The 19,542-nt window shown below is 44.1% G+C and overlaps 1 protein-coding gene across 1 annotated transcript; it reads left to right on the top strand.

Moving 5' to 3' along the window:
* The first annotated feature begins 4,838 nt into the window (after positions 1–4,838).
* Positions 4,839–8,381, top strand: znf703 (zinc finger protein 703). The gene is made up of 2 exons (XM_070965399.1): positions 4,839–5,496; positions 6,108–8,381. The coding sequence occupies exons 1-2, from the start codon at positions 5,230–5,232 to the stop codon at positions 7,614–7,616; spliced, it is 1,776 nt and encodes a 591-aa protein (XP_070821500.1). The 5' UTR covers positions 4,839–5,229; the 3' UTR covers positions 7,617–8,381.
* Positions 8,382–19,542: the final 11,161 nt, after the last annotated feature.

Raw genomic sequence — 19,542 nt, 5'->3', positions numbered from 1 at the left:
CAGAACAGAGCTGTTGTGGGTGCCGCTGGTGCTGCTAGCTTTGCAGTCACCAAAAGTAGTGTGTGTGTGTGTGTGTGTGTGTGTGTGTGTGTGTGTGTGTGTGTGTGTGTGTGTGTGTGTGTGTGTGTGTGTGTGTGTGCATGCTGCTGTTGCAGTCTGCTCCCAGTGTCTGCCGACAGAGGATTAATCTCCCCAGCTGAGGCAGTAGCTAAGGTCAGCAAGGGAAATATTTCATAAGTGTCAGCTTGGCCCGTGGCCCTCAACGCAGAGTTCGAAATGAGAATGCACGGTCGCATAACAAACGGCTGTGTGTGACTTTGCGAGGCTCACATGGAGCACATGGGGGGGAGGACGCATGATATATGGCAGTGCTTCACTTTCATGTATTCATCTGAGCCAGTGAATTACTGCCAGGGACAAGCATGGTGCTTTGTCACCACAAGGACTCAGTTGAGACAAATATTTTGGCCTCACGAGGTCTGTGTCTGGAATGCGTTTTCTATTACTGCCTGCTCTCAAACCCGTTTTTTGTATTTAAGGAGAATTCATAAAAGCAAATCCCAACTTATGTTGTAACGTGTTTACTTCAGTTCAATAAAGCAATATTGCCACTATATGTGTTGCTTTCCATTGGACCTTAAATGGTCTGATGCATTGAGTCTGTGTCATATTCCCTGTGTTTAATACTCTGGCTGTTGCAGGTTTTTCTGCTCCTGCGGTGACCCAGAGCTGGCAAGCACATGCAGAGAGAATAATGACATGGGCGGGCCGCTTCAATAACCGTTTGTTTGATGTGTCAAGTCTGAAAGGAGCTGATTTACTTACACATTGATAGGCTTTTAATTGAGCGATGCCATCCTCGGTCTCGTCAAAGCTATGGCAGCTGACATGACTCTGCTTCATTGCTGTGATGACTGACATGTCCCGCCTCTCATCATCATCCCCTGTTATGTTTGGCAGGAACTTTGCGGCTACTGCGACCTTCAATAACTTGTGTTGTTTATCAGGCCATAATGCCAGACAGAGTCATTCTTTTAAAGAGGCTGAGGGTCCAAGTTTAAGTTTGAGAAGCTCGGTTGAGCAACTTTCTTCTTCAGAACTTCATTTTTCTGATGAGAAAATGTGTTGTGGTTTTGATTTTTACGACAAAATAGGAGTGGTTTCAAAGAAAGACAGAGAGACAGGATGTATGTTCCCAGCAGCCTCCCCCTCAACAAAGGTTGGATGATGAAGACACAGAGGCGGTGACTCTGACCATGAGTGGAGGAAGCAGCATTGACTTTAACAAGCGTGAGGAATGTACTGGAGAGATTTTCTTTGCAGGGCCTGTTGTTGTTCCTTTTACTAGACCTGTCACGGGTCCAGCTTGTGAATACCTTGATTGTGCGTCTATCAAAATGACCCCCCTCCAGCGTCAGACCAATGAAAAAAAAAAATCTTTTGATGTCATCTGAAATTTCACACAACAATGTAGGACGATCTGATTTGAGGCAGACGCTGTCTGGCAGCGCAGGCCCGTTCTCCCTCCACCTACTCCCCTCGCCTCCTCCTCCTCCTCCTCTCTCCGTGCTCTTGATAACTTCTCCGTGTGGAGGACAATAGCGGCTTTTGTTTCCAAGTGTGGAGAGAGGACTTGAGGTTGTGCGGGTGTGGGCGGTGTGCAGCATACGTGCCTGTCTGCGAATGCGTTTCAGGTGTAGCGAGTACGACAAGGCAGAACCCTGCGCGGGATTCGGAAATAAAAGTGCCAATCTGCGAACACAGAGGGAAGCCTATTATCCCGGTGTGATTATAATGCAGACAGATAGACGACAGGTAGGCAGAGTGGATAAGAGCGTTAGCTTGCGAGACGTGAGGAGCTGACAAGAGAGACAATCTCCCTCCTAAACTGGAGAGATAAGGTTGTCAGCCGCAGCTCTGACTCTGACTCTGAAACACACACACACACACACACACACACACACACACACACACACACACACACACACACACACACACACACACACACACACACACACACACACACACACACACACACACACACACACACACACACACACACACACACACACACACACACACACAGTCAGATAGATGATACTGTATAAGACCTACAAAAACACACACTTCTAAGATGGTATCATGCACAGTACAGCCTGTCTGTTTGTGTTTGTGTGCATGGGCTACACTTGTGCACATTCAACTGTGAAAGGATTAGTATGTGTACGTCAAAGACAGAGGGAGAGGCAACCACAGAAAGATAAACGAGGAAGTGTGAATACATTAAGTACACTGTGTAGATATTGTTTGTGGACCTTTCAGCTCAAGGAAATCCTTGTTTCAACATTCTGTCCTGGCTGGAATGTTGCCTGTGAGGCTCTTTTTAAGTGTTTGGGTCTAAATGCCATGTCTGCTACACCCCATGAAACTGTCTTAATCCACTTTTTTCCCTTGGTTTTATTACTGCTGGAGAAACACGAGGGGTAGAGCAAAGCCCCAGCCTCAGGCCTCTATTCCCATTCCACACACCCCATAAGTCAGTCACAGATAATTAAATAGGAGTTATTTACACTCGTTTTCCCTCCTTTGCCTCTCTGGCACTTTTATCATTTCTCTCTCCTTCTCTTTGTACAGTACGACATGCAGCCAGACCTTGTCAAAGTCTGGCTGACACCAGCGAAGGCCTGTAGAAGTATAAGAACTTGTAAAGGAAAAAAGAAGCAAGACTCTTATGAGCTCACATCAGTGTCAGCCCCTCATTAAACAATCGCACAGAGCATCTACATAACGCTGATCCCAGTGTGCGCCTCAGCACTTCCAAACACAGAGCAAAAGACAAACGAGCAGATGAGGATTTGCTTGAGCCAGGTTAGAAGAACTCAGCTGCCTAATGTCAGCATTATATATTTACTCTGGAGTCAGGCAAACGGCAGCTTTTCAACACGGGGATGAATTAAGCCTCGCCGCAGAGCTATGGCGTCCATTACAGGCCTCAGTGGCTCTATAAATCACAGGATCACAGGGGCATGTGGGGTCTGCTCCTCCTCACTCCTCCTCAGCTCCTATCAGCCTCATCCTGGGGGTTTTGTTTGACTGCTGTTCCAGCCAAACCCACTGCTTTGATACAGCCATGGAGAGGCATGGAAATGCCCCGAGGGCCAGCGGGCCCTGGACATGCTGAGAACCCTCTTTAACGGGAAAGCTGTCCCCTTAAAATATCCACAACAGGAAACAGCCATCAGTCATCAACACGCCAAAACAGCTGTTGCCAGCCTACATCAAGGGGACACATGAAAGGAGTCGCTCCCTGTTGTTTGAGCCCTCCCTTGTTTCATTCTCTCGCTGCCTTTGTCTGGCTTTTCCCAATGCCCTCCTCTTTGGTCTCCTTTTAAACGCCCCCCTTCCTTATGCAACTCCACCCACACTGCAGCGACTTACCCACTCACCCTTTTAACAAGTGGATGACTGTGTGATAAACAAAAGCACAATCGGAAACCTCACAACTTAACTAGCAGTCTGCATTGTAAAGAAATGTTTGAAATCCCCTTTAAGCTCTCAGCGGTTACCTTTAAATCTCACAGTGAGAAAGCAGTTGTTACACGTCACGTGTTTACGTGTCTCGGGCCGAGGTGGTGACAGACAGTTTTAAACAAACAGACGGATTCAAAAGAAGACTGTACCGCACTTAGCCCAGCGGCGTCCACGTTTGCATTCACATATTCTTGGATCCCTGCAGGTCATTGAAGCGTGAGTGGCAGTGTGTGGGTGATGAGTGACGGCTAAGCCTAATGATGACAGGTCAAACAGTGATGCTGTTGAGTGAGGCTGAAGTGACTTCATCCTCCTCACACTGCCTTTCCTCTCAGCTGCAGATACAGTAAGTGGCAGCAGCCATTATGATCGAGGAGCAGGCTGATGGCAGTACAGTTCGATAAGGCCAGCCTGTGTTGTGAAATGTCAAACAATTTAACCTATTAAACCTCACAAGAAAGGCTTCTTCTGCGTTTCTTTAGCCACTAATCAATGATCCATGACACTACTTTAACAGACTGAATGCAACAGTGTTGTAATATGTTGGATTATGGATCGTAGCTCAGGCCAAGCCATCTGATTAGCTAAAGAGGCATTCCAACCAGACTGGAAATCCCCATAAAGCACAGTTTGTTGCTCTTTATGGAAATAAAATTAAGTTACTGAGCTTATTAGTGTTGTGACCAAACTCCATCCTTTCTTGTTGTTTTCTCTGTTTTATGCTAAATGTACAAGCTGGGGGAAGTAAAAACAGCGTAGAGCTCATAAACAAACAACTGTGGATAGTTTTTAAAGTGTCTGACAGTCAGTGTAGAAACTGAAGATGTCATTCACTGTCACAGCAAAACACATGAAAATTGAATCATGTCAATTTGTTTTTATCTAGAAAAATTGAATTTAGCAGCAGCTGGACTTTGGTTGCTCTAATAAAATCAATCCATTAACATACCAGAAATGTCCCTGAATAGTCAGTTATTACTTTGAATTTAATCCATCTATTTAGAAGAAATCTGTGGACAGATTCTTCATTGTGGACTCTTGGTATGGATGTTTGTGCTTAGTCACACAGTGTCTAACATCAAATGTGTGATAAAGCACTTATTCTTTCTGTGTGGTTTTCAGGTGGCTTTTGGAGGTCACTGACACAGATTTCCAGCCATACATTACAGCCTGGCTATGAGGGCAAGGCTGGACAACAAACCGCGCCCCTCCCATTGTCCCGCCTCTGATTATGAATGCGGGCACTTGTGATTGGACGGCGGCTCATCGCTTTGAAATCCCTCCCCTCACGTCGTTAGTATGTGGAAGAAGAAGTGAGGTAGTGAAAGGCTGCAGTAGAGAGAGATACGCACAGCGGAGGAGCGCACGCAAACCTCTGCGGGGATATTTATTCCACTTGTCCCGTATTTTGAAGAGCAGTGACTACTTATGGTGTTTGGGTCTTTTTGGCGTGGGTCCTCTTTCTTCAGCACTGGCTAAAGGAATATTTAGGAATAATTAGAGGATGACATTTGGACGATTTTCTCCTCTTTAGAGAAATCTTGGGTCAGACACGGTGGACGCGCTCTGCGCACGTGCCCTTCTGGATTACAGCACTCTCTTCTGTTGAATTTATCATCATGAAATGTGCTGGTAAATGAGTTTCAGTCCTGCGTCCACTCGTTAAATGCCACCGTCCCATTTCGAGCGCCGATCCAGATGAGAGATCCCCCCGGTGGCCCTGAACCGCTTTTACGCAGACAGTCCCCGGAGCGCAGCGCCGCCGACGCCAGCGGCTATCCACACCGCAAAGAAGCGGGGAAACCGTCCGTTTACATACCCACGTCTTGTCCTTCTCCCACGGATCCCTCGCGACAGGCTAAAAGGCTTCCCATCCGGATCATAAAGATGTTGACGGCGCACAGCGGCCACCTACTGCACCCGGAGTATCTCCAGCCCCTGACGTCCGCGCCAGTCAGCATTGAAGTAAGTAAATAAAAAGAAGCGACGTTTTCTCAGAGTTCTCTTGGTATCAGATGCTGATGCTTTTTTCCCGAAATTAATTAGATAATCTGAAGTAAATGACGTGGGTTGCTATAAGTGATCTGAAAATTATTCTATCTTATGCGCCATTTTACGCACAGCGATTTATTGGCAAGTTTACAAAAAACACCACAGTTCACAAATGTAGAATTACTGCAGATTATATACTCTTTGGAAAGTAACGTAACCAGTTTATGTTACGGGGATAATATACGTACATTTTTACTTTCCAAATCTTTCTTTTTATCTTTCTTTCTTTAACTTAGCTCCAACTCCTCTGACTTCCTATGTTCATGTCAGATACAAACACACAACTCAGGGCCGATTTGGATTTTGCTGGGTTCATTTTATTTTATTTTTGTATTATTTTTATTTTATTCTACTGTATATTTAGAACTTTGTTTGATTAGTAAAATTGTATTATCTTAAGTAAGCATTTAATTATTATTGTATTTTAATTATAACTGAATGAGAGTGGATATGTGTTATGATGTTGAAATTGAATCACCTTAATTAAACAGTTTGTTCACCTTCTTCTCTCTCTTCCTTTTCAGCTTGATGCCAAGAAGAGTCCTTTGGCTCTGCTGGCTCAGACCTGCTCTCAAATTGGCAAACCAGACCCGTCCTCCTCTTCCAAGCTTGCCTCCCTCTCCTCCGGCAATCTGGGAGACAAGGAACCATCTAACCGATCATCCAAATCTGGAGAGCAACACCACTCCCTGGAGGACAAGTCGAGCTTCAAGCCTTACTCCAAGTCACCAGGCGACTGTCGTAAGGACGTTCAAGTGACAAAGGGACCTTCAGATAAAGCAGCTTTCAGGGTGCCAAATGGAAGTTCCAGCAGTGGCTCTGCTTCATGTCCGTCCTTCCCTCCCCATTCCCAGTCACCCAGCTCCAGCTCTCCTCCCCTGCACACTCAGAGCCAGCCCCACAGACAAAGCCATTCCCCCTCCACGCAGCCCCCTGCACACTCCCAGGGCTCGCACATGGACAACAAACCTGGGAGCTCGGAGCAGGCCAGCTCGGACAGTAACAACAACAGCGCTGGCAAAAAAGACTCAGATGCAGCTAAGTCAGGGATGGATGGGGCTCAGTTAGCCAACTCCAGCCACATACGGGCCAGCGCCAACTCCAGCAATGCTAGCTCTGCCAGCAGCCCACGGCCGGAGAGCAAGGCTGACCTGCAGACCTCCTCACAGCCTGGCTTGGGCTCTGGCCACATCGCCCCTGTCTCCCCCTTTAAGCCAGGACATTCTGTTTTCCCCTTGCCTCCTGCAACCATGGGCTATCACGGCTCCATTGTGGGGGCCTACGCTGGCTACCCCTCCCAGTTTGTACCTGGCTTGGATCCTACCAAGTCTAGTTTGGGGTTAGGACTTCCGGGGAAGCACCCCAGTTCCAGCCCGCTCACTGGAGCTTCACCTCCATCGCTGATGCAGGGCTTGTGTCGGGACCCATACTGTCTGACTTATCCCAATGCACCCCACCTAGGAGGCAGTAACTGCTCCACCTGCGTCCACGATCCCTCCAGCCTCAAGTCAGGCTTCCCCCTGGTTTACCCCTCGCACCACCTCCATTCTCTGCACCCCAGTTCCTTGTCTTCCAGCACCACCCCCTCCCTTTCCCACCCCCTCTACACCTATGGTTTCATGCTCCCCAATGAACCACTGCCTCACGCCTGTAATTGGGTGTCTGTCGGAGGTCCCTGTGATAAGCGTTTTGCCACATCAGAGGAGCTACTAGCCCACTTGCGCACACACACTGCCCTGCCTGGGATGGTGGACAGTAAGCTGTTGTCTGCCTATCCCTCTTCGGTTTCATCGACAGCCTCCTGCCACCTCCACCTGCCACCGCCCAGCAGCCCAGGTACCCTGCCCAGCTCCTTCTCCCTCAGAGGCTCTCCTGGCTTGGGCCTGGCTCGCTACCACCCCTACAGCAAATCCCACCTGGCCGGAGCCCCAGGGCTTCCCATGCCATCCCTCCCCTCGTCTTCAGCCTATTACTCACCCTATGCCCTCTACAGTCAGAGACTGGGCTCGGCTTCGGCCCTTGGCTACCAGTGATATCAGAAGTAGCGTTGATGCCCACATACTGCAGACACCAGCTTGGATTCTCCAGAGCGAAGATGGATTCTGGAGATTGGGGTCACCACCAGTACAGGGCATTATGCCTGATGGCCTGCCTGCCAGGAATGCCACCTGTTAGCCTCAGGATTGTGACTGGTGCTCAAAAGGCAACAGACCCTGTGGTGGATGGTCTGCAGCACAGAACAAACAGACTTCAGCGAATAAAGACAGTGGGACACAGAGCTTGAAAATGATGGATTTGTGGGATTATTACAACAGTCTTGATTTTGGTTTTTGTTTTTCTCTATATCTGTCTCCCGGAACTGAAAGTCTGTATTTATTTTTCACTCAAGCGCTTGGTATTCAACTCTGGGGGGAAAATTTTGCTGTTCAAATAAATTGTTCTGAAGTATTCTAACTGAAAAAGAATGGTTTAAGTATAGTACCATTATGCCTATCATACACTCTAAAAATAAAAATCTTGCATCACGATGAAGATGGACTGTGAGGCTTTATTCTGGGGACCTCTTTTTATCTCTTTTTCCTCTCTGCTGTTGTTTTTTTTCTTCATCTTATTCAGACTCTGGAGAATTGCATGTCCATGAGAATGATCTTGAACAATGCCATTATTTTTATTTGTAAATATGCAAAGATGTAATATTTTTTCAAGTTTACTTGGGGTCAGGAAGTTGGGGTCAAATGGTACAAAGATAAGAAATGATGACATAAATAAAAACAAGTAATGATGGCTGTGCTGTCCAACCGACAGGCAAAGGTCTTATTTTGTTAAATAAATGATACATGATTGCATTTTAACTTGTTTTTTTTTTCCTTTCTGATTACTAAATATAGTACCATGAAGTAGCTTTTTGTTACAAGCGTCAGAGGATGGAGTAAATCTTGCCAGACTGCTGCACTGCACTTATCTAGGTCTATCTATCATTACGGCATTAACAGCCATGCTATATGTGGCTATGTGTAATATTTCACGGCTCATATCAGCTGACAGGGCTGTCCCAAGTAGGGCAGACCAGGTCACATTAGCTCCCTTAGGTAGTCTCTGAGGACTTCCAACCGTCCTCCTCTCTCCATCACCCACATTGCTTTTGTTGTTGCAAGTGCAGCTTTTAATGGCTGATTCTTGTTCGTGAGACCTGAAAACAGCTTCCTCAGCAGAGTGGATGGCGGTGCGGAGTGGCCGCTGGGTCACTGGGACTTCAATAATGACCTGAGGGAGGTGTCGACCCAGGATCTCCTCACAGTCTGACGGATTGGCCTGCAACACAAAGGCCAGAGCTGACAATGGGAGGCGGTTAATAGAGAAATATTCATCAAACTCCTGACACCTCCCCAGAGGACAGCGGGTTTTCTTACAGGAACCACAAACATGGAGGCCTCTGTCGTTATGTGAGGAGCCATTTTTTTTTGCCTCTCTTTGCTGCGCTGTGGTTTAACTGAAGTCAGAGTTCTTGACTCAGAGCCGTAAGATACTAATTTGAAGGGAAGGAGTCGGTCTATCTTAAAGCCACACCACTACCATTAGAGTCTTTCGGCTCTGATAATGTCTCTGTGTCTGCACTCTATTTGGCTGACAGGGTGTAGGTGGCACAGAGCGAAGAGGCTGTAGTCTCTGAGGCGGCTATTGACCCCGACTCCCAGACTCCTCTACTCTCTCGGTTCATTAGCACTCCAGACAGGGGAAAGGCGAGCACAGGTGTCACTTGACAGGACCATTAACAAAATGGATGACCCTCCCAAACCACATTCAGCCCCTGCCACACCAGCAAGGTCACGGCGCCCTGATCACCGCTATGGGTAGCTCTTCGGGACGCTATGCTTATTTTTCTTCTTTAGAAACTGGAGCCATGCACTTCTCTGGAACAGGACAGACATGCTTTCAAGTTGCTGCTTTTTTGACAGAGGTTATGATGTAGTCTAGACAAAATAGGTCAAGGATATTCTGGTTTTACTGCTGTATTGTATGTATGTATTTAGTGCAACATATTTCTCTGTGACTTGCAGAGTTGTGCCACTAGAAATACTCTGGATTGTGTTGCCCCCTAAAGCTCTGTTGGTGAAGTACAGGTGAAACCTGTGAAGGCAGGCTGGGTACCTCTATTACACACAGGGTAAAATACACACCTACAGTGCTATCTTGCTTTTGATATGTGTGAAAGTGGATTTCGTCATGCTGTTTTACAAACCGTAGATAGAGAATTGGTTACATTGGCCTGAATCTGAAGATGATTCATACCGGAGGTCATTCAGAGGGGAGAACTTTCAATCTTGTCGGGGAGGTGGAATTAATTCCACTGTTGCCAGTTTACACTCGTTCATCAAATGCCTCACTATTCTCCCTAGCTCCACGCTCATCAATCTCCTGCATCTATCTTCTTCCCCCACACACTCTCGCAGCTGAGTCAACACCCACACACTCCATTTATGTCGCCTGTGTGTGTGTGTGTATGTGCGTGCGTGCGTGTGTGTGTGTGTGTGTGTGTGTGTGTGTGTGTGGTAAGTATGTGTATTCAGCCCCAGTCCTTTGTCCATGGAGGGTGACACATGTGAGGCTCAATCCTGAGTCTGAGTCCAAGAAGAATAACACGAATGTTATTTTGTGCAAAAGCTGCTCATGATATGTTGCAACATGGAGAATATTCTAGTTTTAACATTTAAGTGTACTCATCCTAAAAACTCTGAATCAACACCAAATCTCTGGGACATTTTAGCAAATTAGCATTTTAGCAATTTGCATAAAGGAAGGAGTTAATATCGTCATCTCAAAACATTTCTGAGCCACTGTCTGACTGTGGTTTGGGTGCATATTGATAGTGGTAGTCCACCGCAAGAATACCAAACCTCCAAAGTAATTTCATATTATATTATCTTTTTTTCTTAACACAAATAAATTATTCTGATGGTGTACAGGACCTTTTCATCACATTCAATTGTATTGAAATAAATGACAATATCTACAGCCACCGCAGAAATTGGCACTACACTTAAAGAGTAATACTTTTTGTTTTAGTTTTTCTCAAAGGAGCTAAGTACAAAGAAATAGTTCAGCTCCTGATTATTTAAAGGAAAACAAGGATTTGACAGCAACAGTGATAATCGATTATCAGTCTGAACTCTTTTAAACCTGTTTCTAGTTTTCTTCAATTCCTCCACTTTGACAAGAGAATACCTTCCACAATAAAATTCATATAATTATTATTATTATCCTTTTACTGTCTTCCACCTTTTTGCTGAGAGTTAGATGGGAACATCAATATCTCTCTCACTTCAATTCATTACATAATGAAGCAACAGCCAGCAGCAGTAGATTATCTTATCTTAATTTAGCATTAAGGCTGGAAAAAAACAGCTAGCTCGGCTCTGCCCAGAGATAATGAAATCAGCACATCAGCACCTTTAAAGCTCATTATTCAGTAGTTTATATCTTGCTTGTTTAACCTGTGCAAAGCCTTAAATGTAAACACATCAATAATGTTATTGATCAATATAATTCTCAAAATGATGGATTATTCCTTTAAGGTAGCAGAAGTCCAGTATGTTTGGTGGTTGTCATGTAGTCTGTCAGGGTAATGGTGGTACCAATAGTAGTAATAGCAATAGTACAAGAATGATAGTAGTAATCAAAGAAGTAGTCGTAGTATCAGTGGAGGTAGTGATGATGATGGAGGGGACTAATATTTTCCCCTCTGTGCGTCAGTGCTGAGACGGTGCAGAGTGCCACTGTGAGGTCCTGAGCAGCCGGCTGACAGGCCTGGTGATTAATGACGACAGGGTGTGGAGCTGCTCTTCAATTAGACGCCAGCTCTACCCCGGCTCACCATCCCTGCTGACAGCTAGGACAGAGAGAGAGAGAGTGGAGGGTGCTCAGTCTCACTCTCTCTCTCTCTCTCTCTCTCTCTCTCTCTGTGTCTCCAGAACAAAACATTAACCTCAACTCCATGACTACCACCTCTGTGTTTAACATCAGGACACAATACAGAGCCTTCGGCATCCAACAGTGACCGCAGTGTTAAAGCAACCCAGATGGCGTGAACACATCCCTCATCAGGGCCTGTCACACAATCTCTGCTTTATTTCTCCACATAAACCCTGTGACTGACTGTTTTACATGCATGCTTCAACTCCCCTCTCATTCGCGTCTGCGCTCAGCCATGCTGTAATGCTCACCGCGAAAACAGTAACGGCCGCATTAAAGACTTCCAGGTTGTTTAGCAGGTTGTGTGCTGGAGCAGCTTCCTCCCACAGTTCCAAGTACGGTAATGCTCTCTTGATCAGAGGAAAAAGTGGATCATGAGAACTAAACTTCCCTTTCAGTTGTCGGCAAACTCGTTTTTGAAACTTGCAAACATTACTTCATAGTGCTGGTTACTGCTTTCTGTCAGGGGTGGAAAATGCAAATGTGCATGTACACAAAATGTTGTATACATAAATATGATTAACTTGTGTTATTGTCACATAACAGGAATGGGAATGTGGAAATAAGGTTTAACATAGGAAACAAGAAGGCGCTTTTCTTTTCTAAATTTTGTTGCCTTTTTCTTTCAAGTGTCCTCACTGGATGTACCTGATTTGACATTTTCCTACCACAATCTGACTGCATCATAATTTCAGTATGAAAAAGGGTTAGAAACCACCTTTGAACCTCCCACATCAATTGTCTTTATGCACTGCTGTAATTATGTGATTGTGAGACGTTTCAGTAATTTGAAGAGCACGCTATGGAAACAGTGGTGACAGAGGCGAACACCAGTAGTTTTTGGTTTTAAGGGCCGACTACAGTGATAGTACACAGCTAGGTTAAAGGTGTAGACTGGGTTTCTGATGTGGGGTTATGTGAGATACTATGTGCAGTCAGTACACGCACAGAAGCAAAGCAATGAACTGCCGTGGACAGGCTCACCTAAAATAATACATATCAGTGTAGATGTGTGCTATATTATGAATATTTTCTCTGCTTTACCCTCCTGTCAGACAGCCCTTTCCTTTGGCACTACATCCTCTCAACTGTGCCAACACTACTCTGTTTCTCCAAACTGGGGGCAAGCCAACCTCCATCTGCTGTAGGTAATACACTGACTATTGATAAATAGTGACCTCATACGACGGCAGTTAAAAGAAATCTGAACTCCTCCTTAAATATGTTGATCTGCACAGTGTTAGAACTGCTCCAAATTTTCGTGACCTTAAGAACTAGTCTGACATTTTGGGAAATACACTTATTTGTTGACTTGCCAGCATGTAGCTGAGAAGACTGATATCATGCCAACATCTGTCTGTTAAATATGAAACTACCCACAGCAGCTGTTAGCTTAGCTTAGCATAAAGCTGTAGTATTAACATCTTCTTGACTGTCACTCATTAAATACCCAAATGTATATAAAAGTCAAAATTCAATTCCTGTGGTTATTTTAGCACTTACTCTAACCACAGCAGCAGCACTGATGAACTCGTCTTATGAAGGTGAGCTGCCACATACATGGCTGCTTTGGTGGCTTATGAAAGTGAAACAGGCCCTTACGGCCATTTTGTTTTGACACTGACAGCTCTGCGACGCAGCAAACAGTGCCTGTAAATTTAAAGAGCCAATAAATTATGATGCTGAGTTTAAGACTAATAATACTGTAGTGTGATTTGTTTTAAAGCCTTGAAATGAGTCTTTTTAACCTTTAACCTTCATGGCAGCATTGTGTTGCAACACTATTTGCTGTGATTTTTATTTATTTTTTTAGTTAGGCATGAGCAAGTTCATTAGAACAGATCTTGAAGACTCATTGGTACTGATCCTAAAAATCCTGTAGATATTTTGTATTTGTATATTTGTACTGTGAATCTGTAAAAGTAATTTCCACATTCCATACTTTCATGAGCATCTAAACATTTCAAGCACCTAAAATTGAAATGGTCATATAATTCCTGCTTTTGATTTGATTTATTTGCTGATCGGTAAGATGGGCTGTCAGCTCAGCTGTAGTTTCAGATAGAGAAATAGTGCTTTGATTTAATTTTCAGCCAGCCCTGACCTTGGCAAACCTCACTTGGCCTTGACATGGAAAACTGCCCAGAGCTGCTGTGGTCTCTCCAAAGTTCCAGTGGTGTGAGTGAGCGCCGTTAATAGACATACCCTCCCTAACCACCAGTGGAGAAATGAACGTTTCAATTACAGTATGGTGCACTGCTAATAGCACTTGGACCGTGTGTCCAGCTGGATTCCATTTGCTGGCGTGCTGGGAGACCGGAGAAGATGTCACGAGTGCTCGGCATTGAACGTGCCCTGGCAGGGATCGAGAGGCAGCTCTGACAGTCCTGATTCATGCTCTGATTGACAACTTGGTTTCGTCTTCCACTTTGGGACAGCCTGCGGTCATGATGTACTCACTTTAAGCATCACAGACCTTATGTCTGTTTTATGTCTCCCTTAGATGGTCACCCAGACTCAGAGGCTGCCATTATGATGATTACACTCATCTTATCCACTGCACTGCAGATCAGGCTACACATCTCATACACACTTAGATATTAGCTGCAAAATTTTTCTTACAGGATTATTGCAGCCACATTAAGATAGATTACACTTTCTGAAAATACCTTTGTAGCCATATACTGGATAAATGCAATGCAAGAGAATGCAACATATGTGCAAAGTTATGCACAGCATCCACAGACAAGAGCAAACAAGCAGATTAGGTGAACTGTAACAAATTACCCATAAATTACCCACTGTGACTGTGTGTGTGTGTGTGTGTGTGTGTGTGTGTGTGTGTGTGTGTGTGTGTGTGTGTGTGTGTGTGTGTGTGTGTGATTGATTGATGTGGGAATAGAAATTGAAGTCCAGTGTGTGTGTGTGTGTGTGTGTGTGTGTGTGTGTGTGTGTGTGTGTGTGTGTGTGTCAACATCACCAGCTGTTTTAAACAGATACATTATTCCATGTCAGCACAATGAGGGAGCCCAGCCCATACACACACCTCCTATACACATTACACATCTGTATACATTACACATTCACTCAATAATGCATGGGAGTGTTTCTCAGCCTGTGTAAGAATAATTGGATTTATTGATATGTACAAAACCATAGATATTTATTCTCAGGCTGAGTAATGACTGTGGATTTGATCTTTATAAACAGACCGATGTTAGCCAGTATTTTGTACCAATGATCAACTTGTTTTGGGGCCGTGAATGTTTTTATTTTGTGTCTTTCCATTTTTCCAACAGGAATAATTAGCATATTCTAATACCATTATGATACTTAGCATCATAATAAAATTAGTGTAAATGCAGCTTTTCACAGCAGACGTTCTGACATGTCATAGTAGCAAAAGTATATGTGCTCAGTTTAATTAAGTGGCCCTGTAAACCACACCGGTGAGCCTGCATGTGCAGGACCAGCCCCCCTGAACAGAGCAGAGCCATAAATGTTATTACTCATTAATGTTATCAGGGGTGGATGTCATATCACTGTCATGAAAAGGGTATAAACCTTTTCTTGAAGATTTGTTTGGAGGGTCATAAAACATGGTGCATTCCAATCAATCAAGGTTAAAGTGGTGCTCGAGCTCTATGAAGCTGGGCTGACTCACAAGAGACAAATTAATAATGAATGGGAAAAAAAGCAGTGCAGACTAGGCTGAAATATTTTGACTTCACTCCCTAGTGTGGGTCAAGCTCAAAAAATTCTGGATCCTACATTCCCCCTACTGCAACTTGATAACACCTTAACATTAGACCATACTTCTGGTCATGCATCTTGCTCACAAATTTCAAACTGCACGCACCCCACATTTGTAACGCAGACTTTCTGTTATACATCTGTAATCTCCAAGCTCAAGCCAAGATAACCCTGATGACATCATCATTATTTTCTCAGACATGACTAAGCTCCTCCAAAGGCACAGAAGACTTCACACGGCTGTTTTTAGAGGCTGAATAGTGCTCCCCACGCACAGTAACCTAACATATATTACAATCTAGATGTGTATAATTGGTGGAGTGCCACGTTTTACAATGAAAGTGTTCAGTTCTACAGAAAATATAGTCTCATAACTCTATCTGCTATACAGTCATCATGTTTGAGGCAGAAAGCTCAAGTTTTTTTGATAAATGATGGATCACTATGATTACTTGTATGTGAAGGGTCTTTGGAGTGCTTTAGCATCTTTCAGCTCACTGTTTTGGTTCAACAGAGCTGGAAACTTTGCTGTTTTGGTTCCCTCTTGTTTTCAGCCAGAGCAGAGGACTGTTCTCAGCCAAAAAGCACAGAAAACACCATTGTGCACAACATCATAACATCCTTTCCATATGCTAAGCTAGAACTCAAAGAAGAGGCTGTTTGAAGTGAGGAGTTTTTTAGTACCTCTCTCTCCCTCTTGCAGCTCTACACCCCTTGTCTCCCTGAGGTGCTGCACTGACAGTTCCACAGAGGCTGGGCGCTGTTGGTCCAGTGTGACACAGTGGCCTGATTCCCTCACAGTGAATATAATAAGGTGGTCTGAGTTTCTGTCCTTGACACTGGAAATTAGACAGGAATCATTTTGCAATTTGATTCCTTCAACTTAAAGCACAACAAGTTTCATTAGTTTTTTTTAAAATATAGTATTTTGTTAGTTTTAATTTTAATCAAAAATGAACTTGCTTTGGTGGGTGTGTTGGTTGCAACATGCAGCTCATGGTCAAATCAACTACATTTCTCACCACGCATATTTTGCATCACAGCTTCACATCACATCCTCAGTTTACGACAACCTTTACACATAAAGACGTCCATGGTTCATGTCAGTGGTTCTTCACCATCCATGAGTTCTGTGTGGTTGATTTAGCAGCACTGTCAGTGTGAGGGTGCACTCACACACTCTAGTTTATATTAGCAGAGACCTTGCGGTTTGTTGAGCGAGGCTGAAGAAAAAAAAAAAAAAACTTTTTTCCACAGGCAGCGTGATTATTTTTAGTTTTTTTCAGAGAAGCCATTTAGACATTGACAGACCCCTCCTTCACCTCTACAGTCCCTCCTCCACCTTAGAGTGAGTTGCCCACATGCCTGTGATGGTGCTTGGGGCAAAAAAAAAAAAAAAGAAACTGGGGAGGGGATTGGAGGGAGAGCCAGGGAGAGGGCGGGAAGGGAAACAGAGCTGATTATCCAAATACAGTCATTAAAGGGGAAATGTGTTTTTCAAGCTGTCAAGATGATTAATGGGTGAGAGCAAATCCTCACAAATGCTCTTGTTTAGTCTAACTGGCAGACACGATCCTGCCCATTGATTTATGGCAGGCCTGCTGTGTGAGACCATAGTGAGGTTAGAGGGTGTGTGTGTGTGTGTGTGTGTGTGTGCGTGTGTGTGTGTGTGTGTGTGTGTGTGTGTGTGTGTGTGTGCACTCATGCTTGATTGTACGCATGTGTACGGACGCCTACTTGTGCAAGTGCATGTGTGTGTTCATGCTAAACTGCTGGCCTGTGCGCACACGTATGCATATTGTGGTGGCGTGGAGGGAGGAAGGAGCGTGTTGGTCCACATGGCCATGGGGAGAGTTGAGGAGGGATCAGGCAACAGAGGAAAGCAGTGAGTGAATTCTCCTCATCAGCTTTCAGCCTCTGGTCTGACAAACCAGCTACACAAACCAGAGCTGGTTAGCTGAGCCCTTTTTTTATTTTATGGCTCCATGATTGAACATCAACAACAGGATCGATGTTCCATCCAGAATGAATCAAACAGCTGTCCAGAGGTACTTAGGCCTTCATCTGTCATTTGCCAATATCCCTCCTCACAGATGAGATTGGAACAGAATAAGCAATTTTTCTCTCATTGCTCAGCTGTAACTGATGTTTATCTGGCTTGTGTCGTAGACATTACCCAAACACCTCTTTATAGAGCAAGGCAATAGTCGGTTAGAATTTAATAAACAACATGGTGTCATGACATGTTGTAAATGAACAGCTTGGCATTTGGGAAACACACTTATTCGCTTTCTTGTTGTGAGGTGGATATGGAGTTGCAGCCAGCAGCAGGTTAGCGTAGCTTAGCATAAACATTCACATGAGAAACAGGTTCGGACAAATGAAGGAACTTTTGCTGAGGTTGCAGTGAATGTGTTTGTTTGTCATTAGTCCAGTACTAATGACAAACAAACACAGGAACACATGCAGGACCTTCCATGGAAAAGAAAGCTGTGAGCTGTATATGCCCATAAATCTGTGGTGCTATTTCTAAATCAAACTACTGCCTCCTCCTTCCAAGATGGGAAAAGTTTGCATGCATGGAGCAAGTTACTTGCAATTTAAAGGAATAGTTTGTCATTTCTGGAGAATGTGCTTGTTTACTTTCTTGCAGAGAGTGGAGAGGATCAATATGGCTCTCATGTGTGCACAGTAAAAAGGAAGCTACAGTGTGGCTTAGCATAAAGACTGGGAACAGACAAACAGCTAGCTCAGGTGACGTGAAGTCTGTCCTTATAAACATGTTATTTTTACACTTTGTCTTTTGTATGTATCAAACAAACAAACAAACAAACAAACAAACAAACAAACAAACAAACAGGAAATAAGTTAATTCATGAGCTTCAGAGGTGATGGTTGGTGGACAGAGCTGGGCTGGCTGTTTCCTCCTGTTTCCAGATTTTGTTTTAAGATGAGCTAATTGGCTGCTGGTTTGAGCTTCATATTTAGCTCATTTTAGCTGGTTGTGCATACAGAGAACTGAGACAGCCTCAGGGTTGGCCTTCTTTTGTCCTTCCATGTTGACTGCCTTGCTTGCGCCTGTGTGTCAGGAAATTGATGGGTGGAGCTGAGATCAAAAATGCAGCACACCTGAGCAGGCTGGGCTCCAGAGATTAGAAACTAGTCCTGTCATTGTCTTCCTCCTGGCAGATTGACTGACATTGTCTCTATTTGAACTTTGTGTTTCAGACCCACTCCTGACCAGTCACCCACTCACACAGGCGTTGTATTGACACTGATCAGCTGACAAACACACTCTATTGTGCTGTTTACTTAATTTCTTAATTAAAACCTTGAACATTATTCATAGACCGCGTGGACTCCCTCCTTTGTGCCAGCAGCTTCTCTATAGAGAAGTAACACGGTGGATGCATCAGTGTAATTTCCAGCATGAGCATAGTTTTCATTTCTGTGCAATTTCTGGATCTTTAATAACCTTAAAAGTTCCTTCTCTTGCCCAGACCTGTTTGTTGACCTGATAAACAGGTGAAAATGGTGTGTGTTCTGTTGTTGAATATAACTCTCTGGTAGAGTTACATAGTCTTCACATGATTTGTGTCCAAAAGATAATATATATTCTGTTTCAGAGGGAATACTTATTTGACAAACATGTGAGACTGTGTTGCAGTATGTTGATACATTTTCCTGTCCACAATCTTTCCTTGTACTGGACAGTTTCCAAGTTTTCTACTCTTAAGATGATGTACTGCGTTCTGTACAAGGCTCGCAGTAATAAACCAAAACATGTTGACATATAGGTGCGTGCTGAGACTCTGTATCATCCCCTGACATAACAGCGTGATGATCAAACCTCTGCCAAATTTTTCAAATATTCTGCATGTACTTTTTTGAAACTTCTTTTCAGTGAAAATTCTGGGGGAAAAACTCAATGACATGTTCATTTTTCAAAGCAAAATCTGCTTTCTAGGAATTTCTGAATGTAATTTCTTGGAAAATGAATTGACAAAGAGCGCCACAAACAAACCCAGGAGCCCCATGTACAGTAAATCAAACAGATAAAACTGAATGGTAATGAACAAACAAAAACCATTTGTTCTGTTTATTTAGTTTTTCCTTTCTGCATTAACTGCTGCAACAACCCCAGATTCTGCACCCCTATCAGTTTCATGTTATTGCATGTGAATAAACAAGATTTTAAATCAAACGTTGTGAATTCAGTGCAAATACTTATTGACC

Source organism: Chaetodon trifascialis, chromosome 6, assembly GCF_039877785.1.
Source record: "Chaetodon trifascialis isolate fChaTrf1 chromosome 6, fChaTrf1.hap1, whole genome shotgun sequence".
Taxonomy (NCBI): domain Eukaryota; kingdom Metazoa; phylum Chordata; class Actinopteri; order Chaetodontiformes; family Chaetodontidae; genus Chaetodon; species Chaetodon trifascialis.
This window is presented reverse-complemented; position numbering and strand designations above follow the sequence as displayed.

Coding starts and splice junctions, on each gene's coding strand:
- znf703 (XM_070965399.1), top strand. CDS start 5,230: ATGAGAGATCCCCCCGGTGGCCCTGAACCGCTTTTACGCAGACAGTCC. Junction 5,497..6,107: donor CCGCGCCAGTCAGCATTGAA/GTAAGTAAATAA, acceptor CTTCCTTTTCAG/CTTGATGCCAAGAAGAGTCC.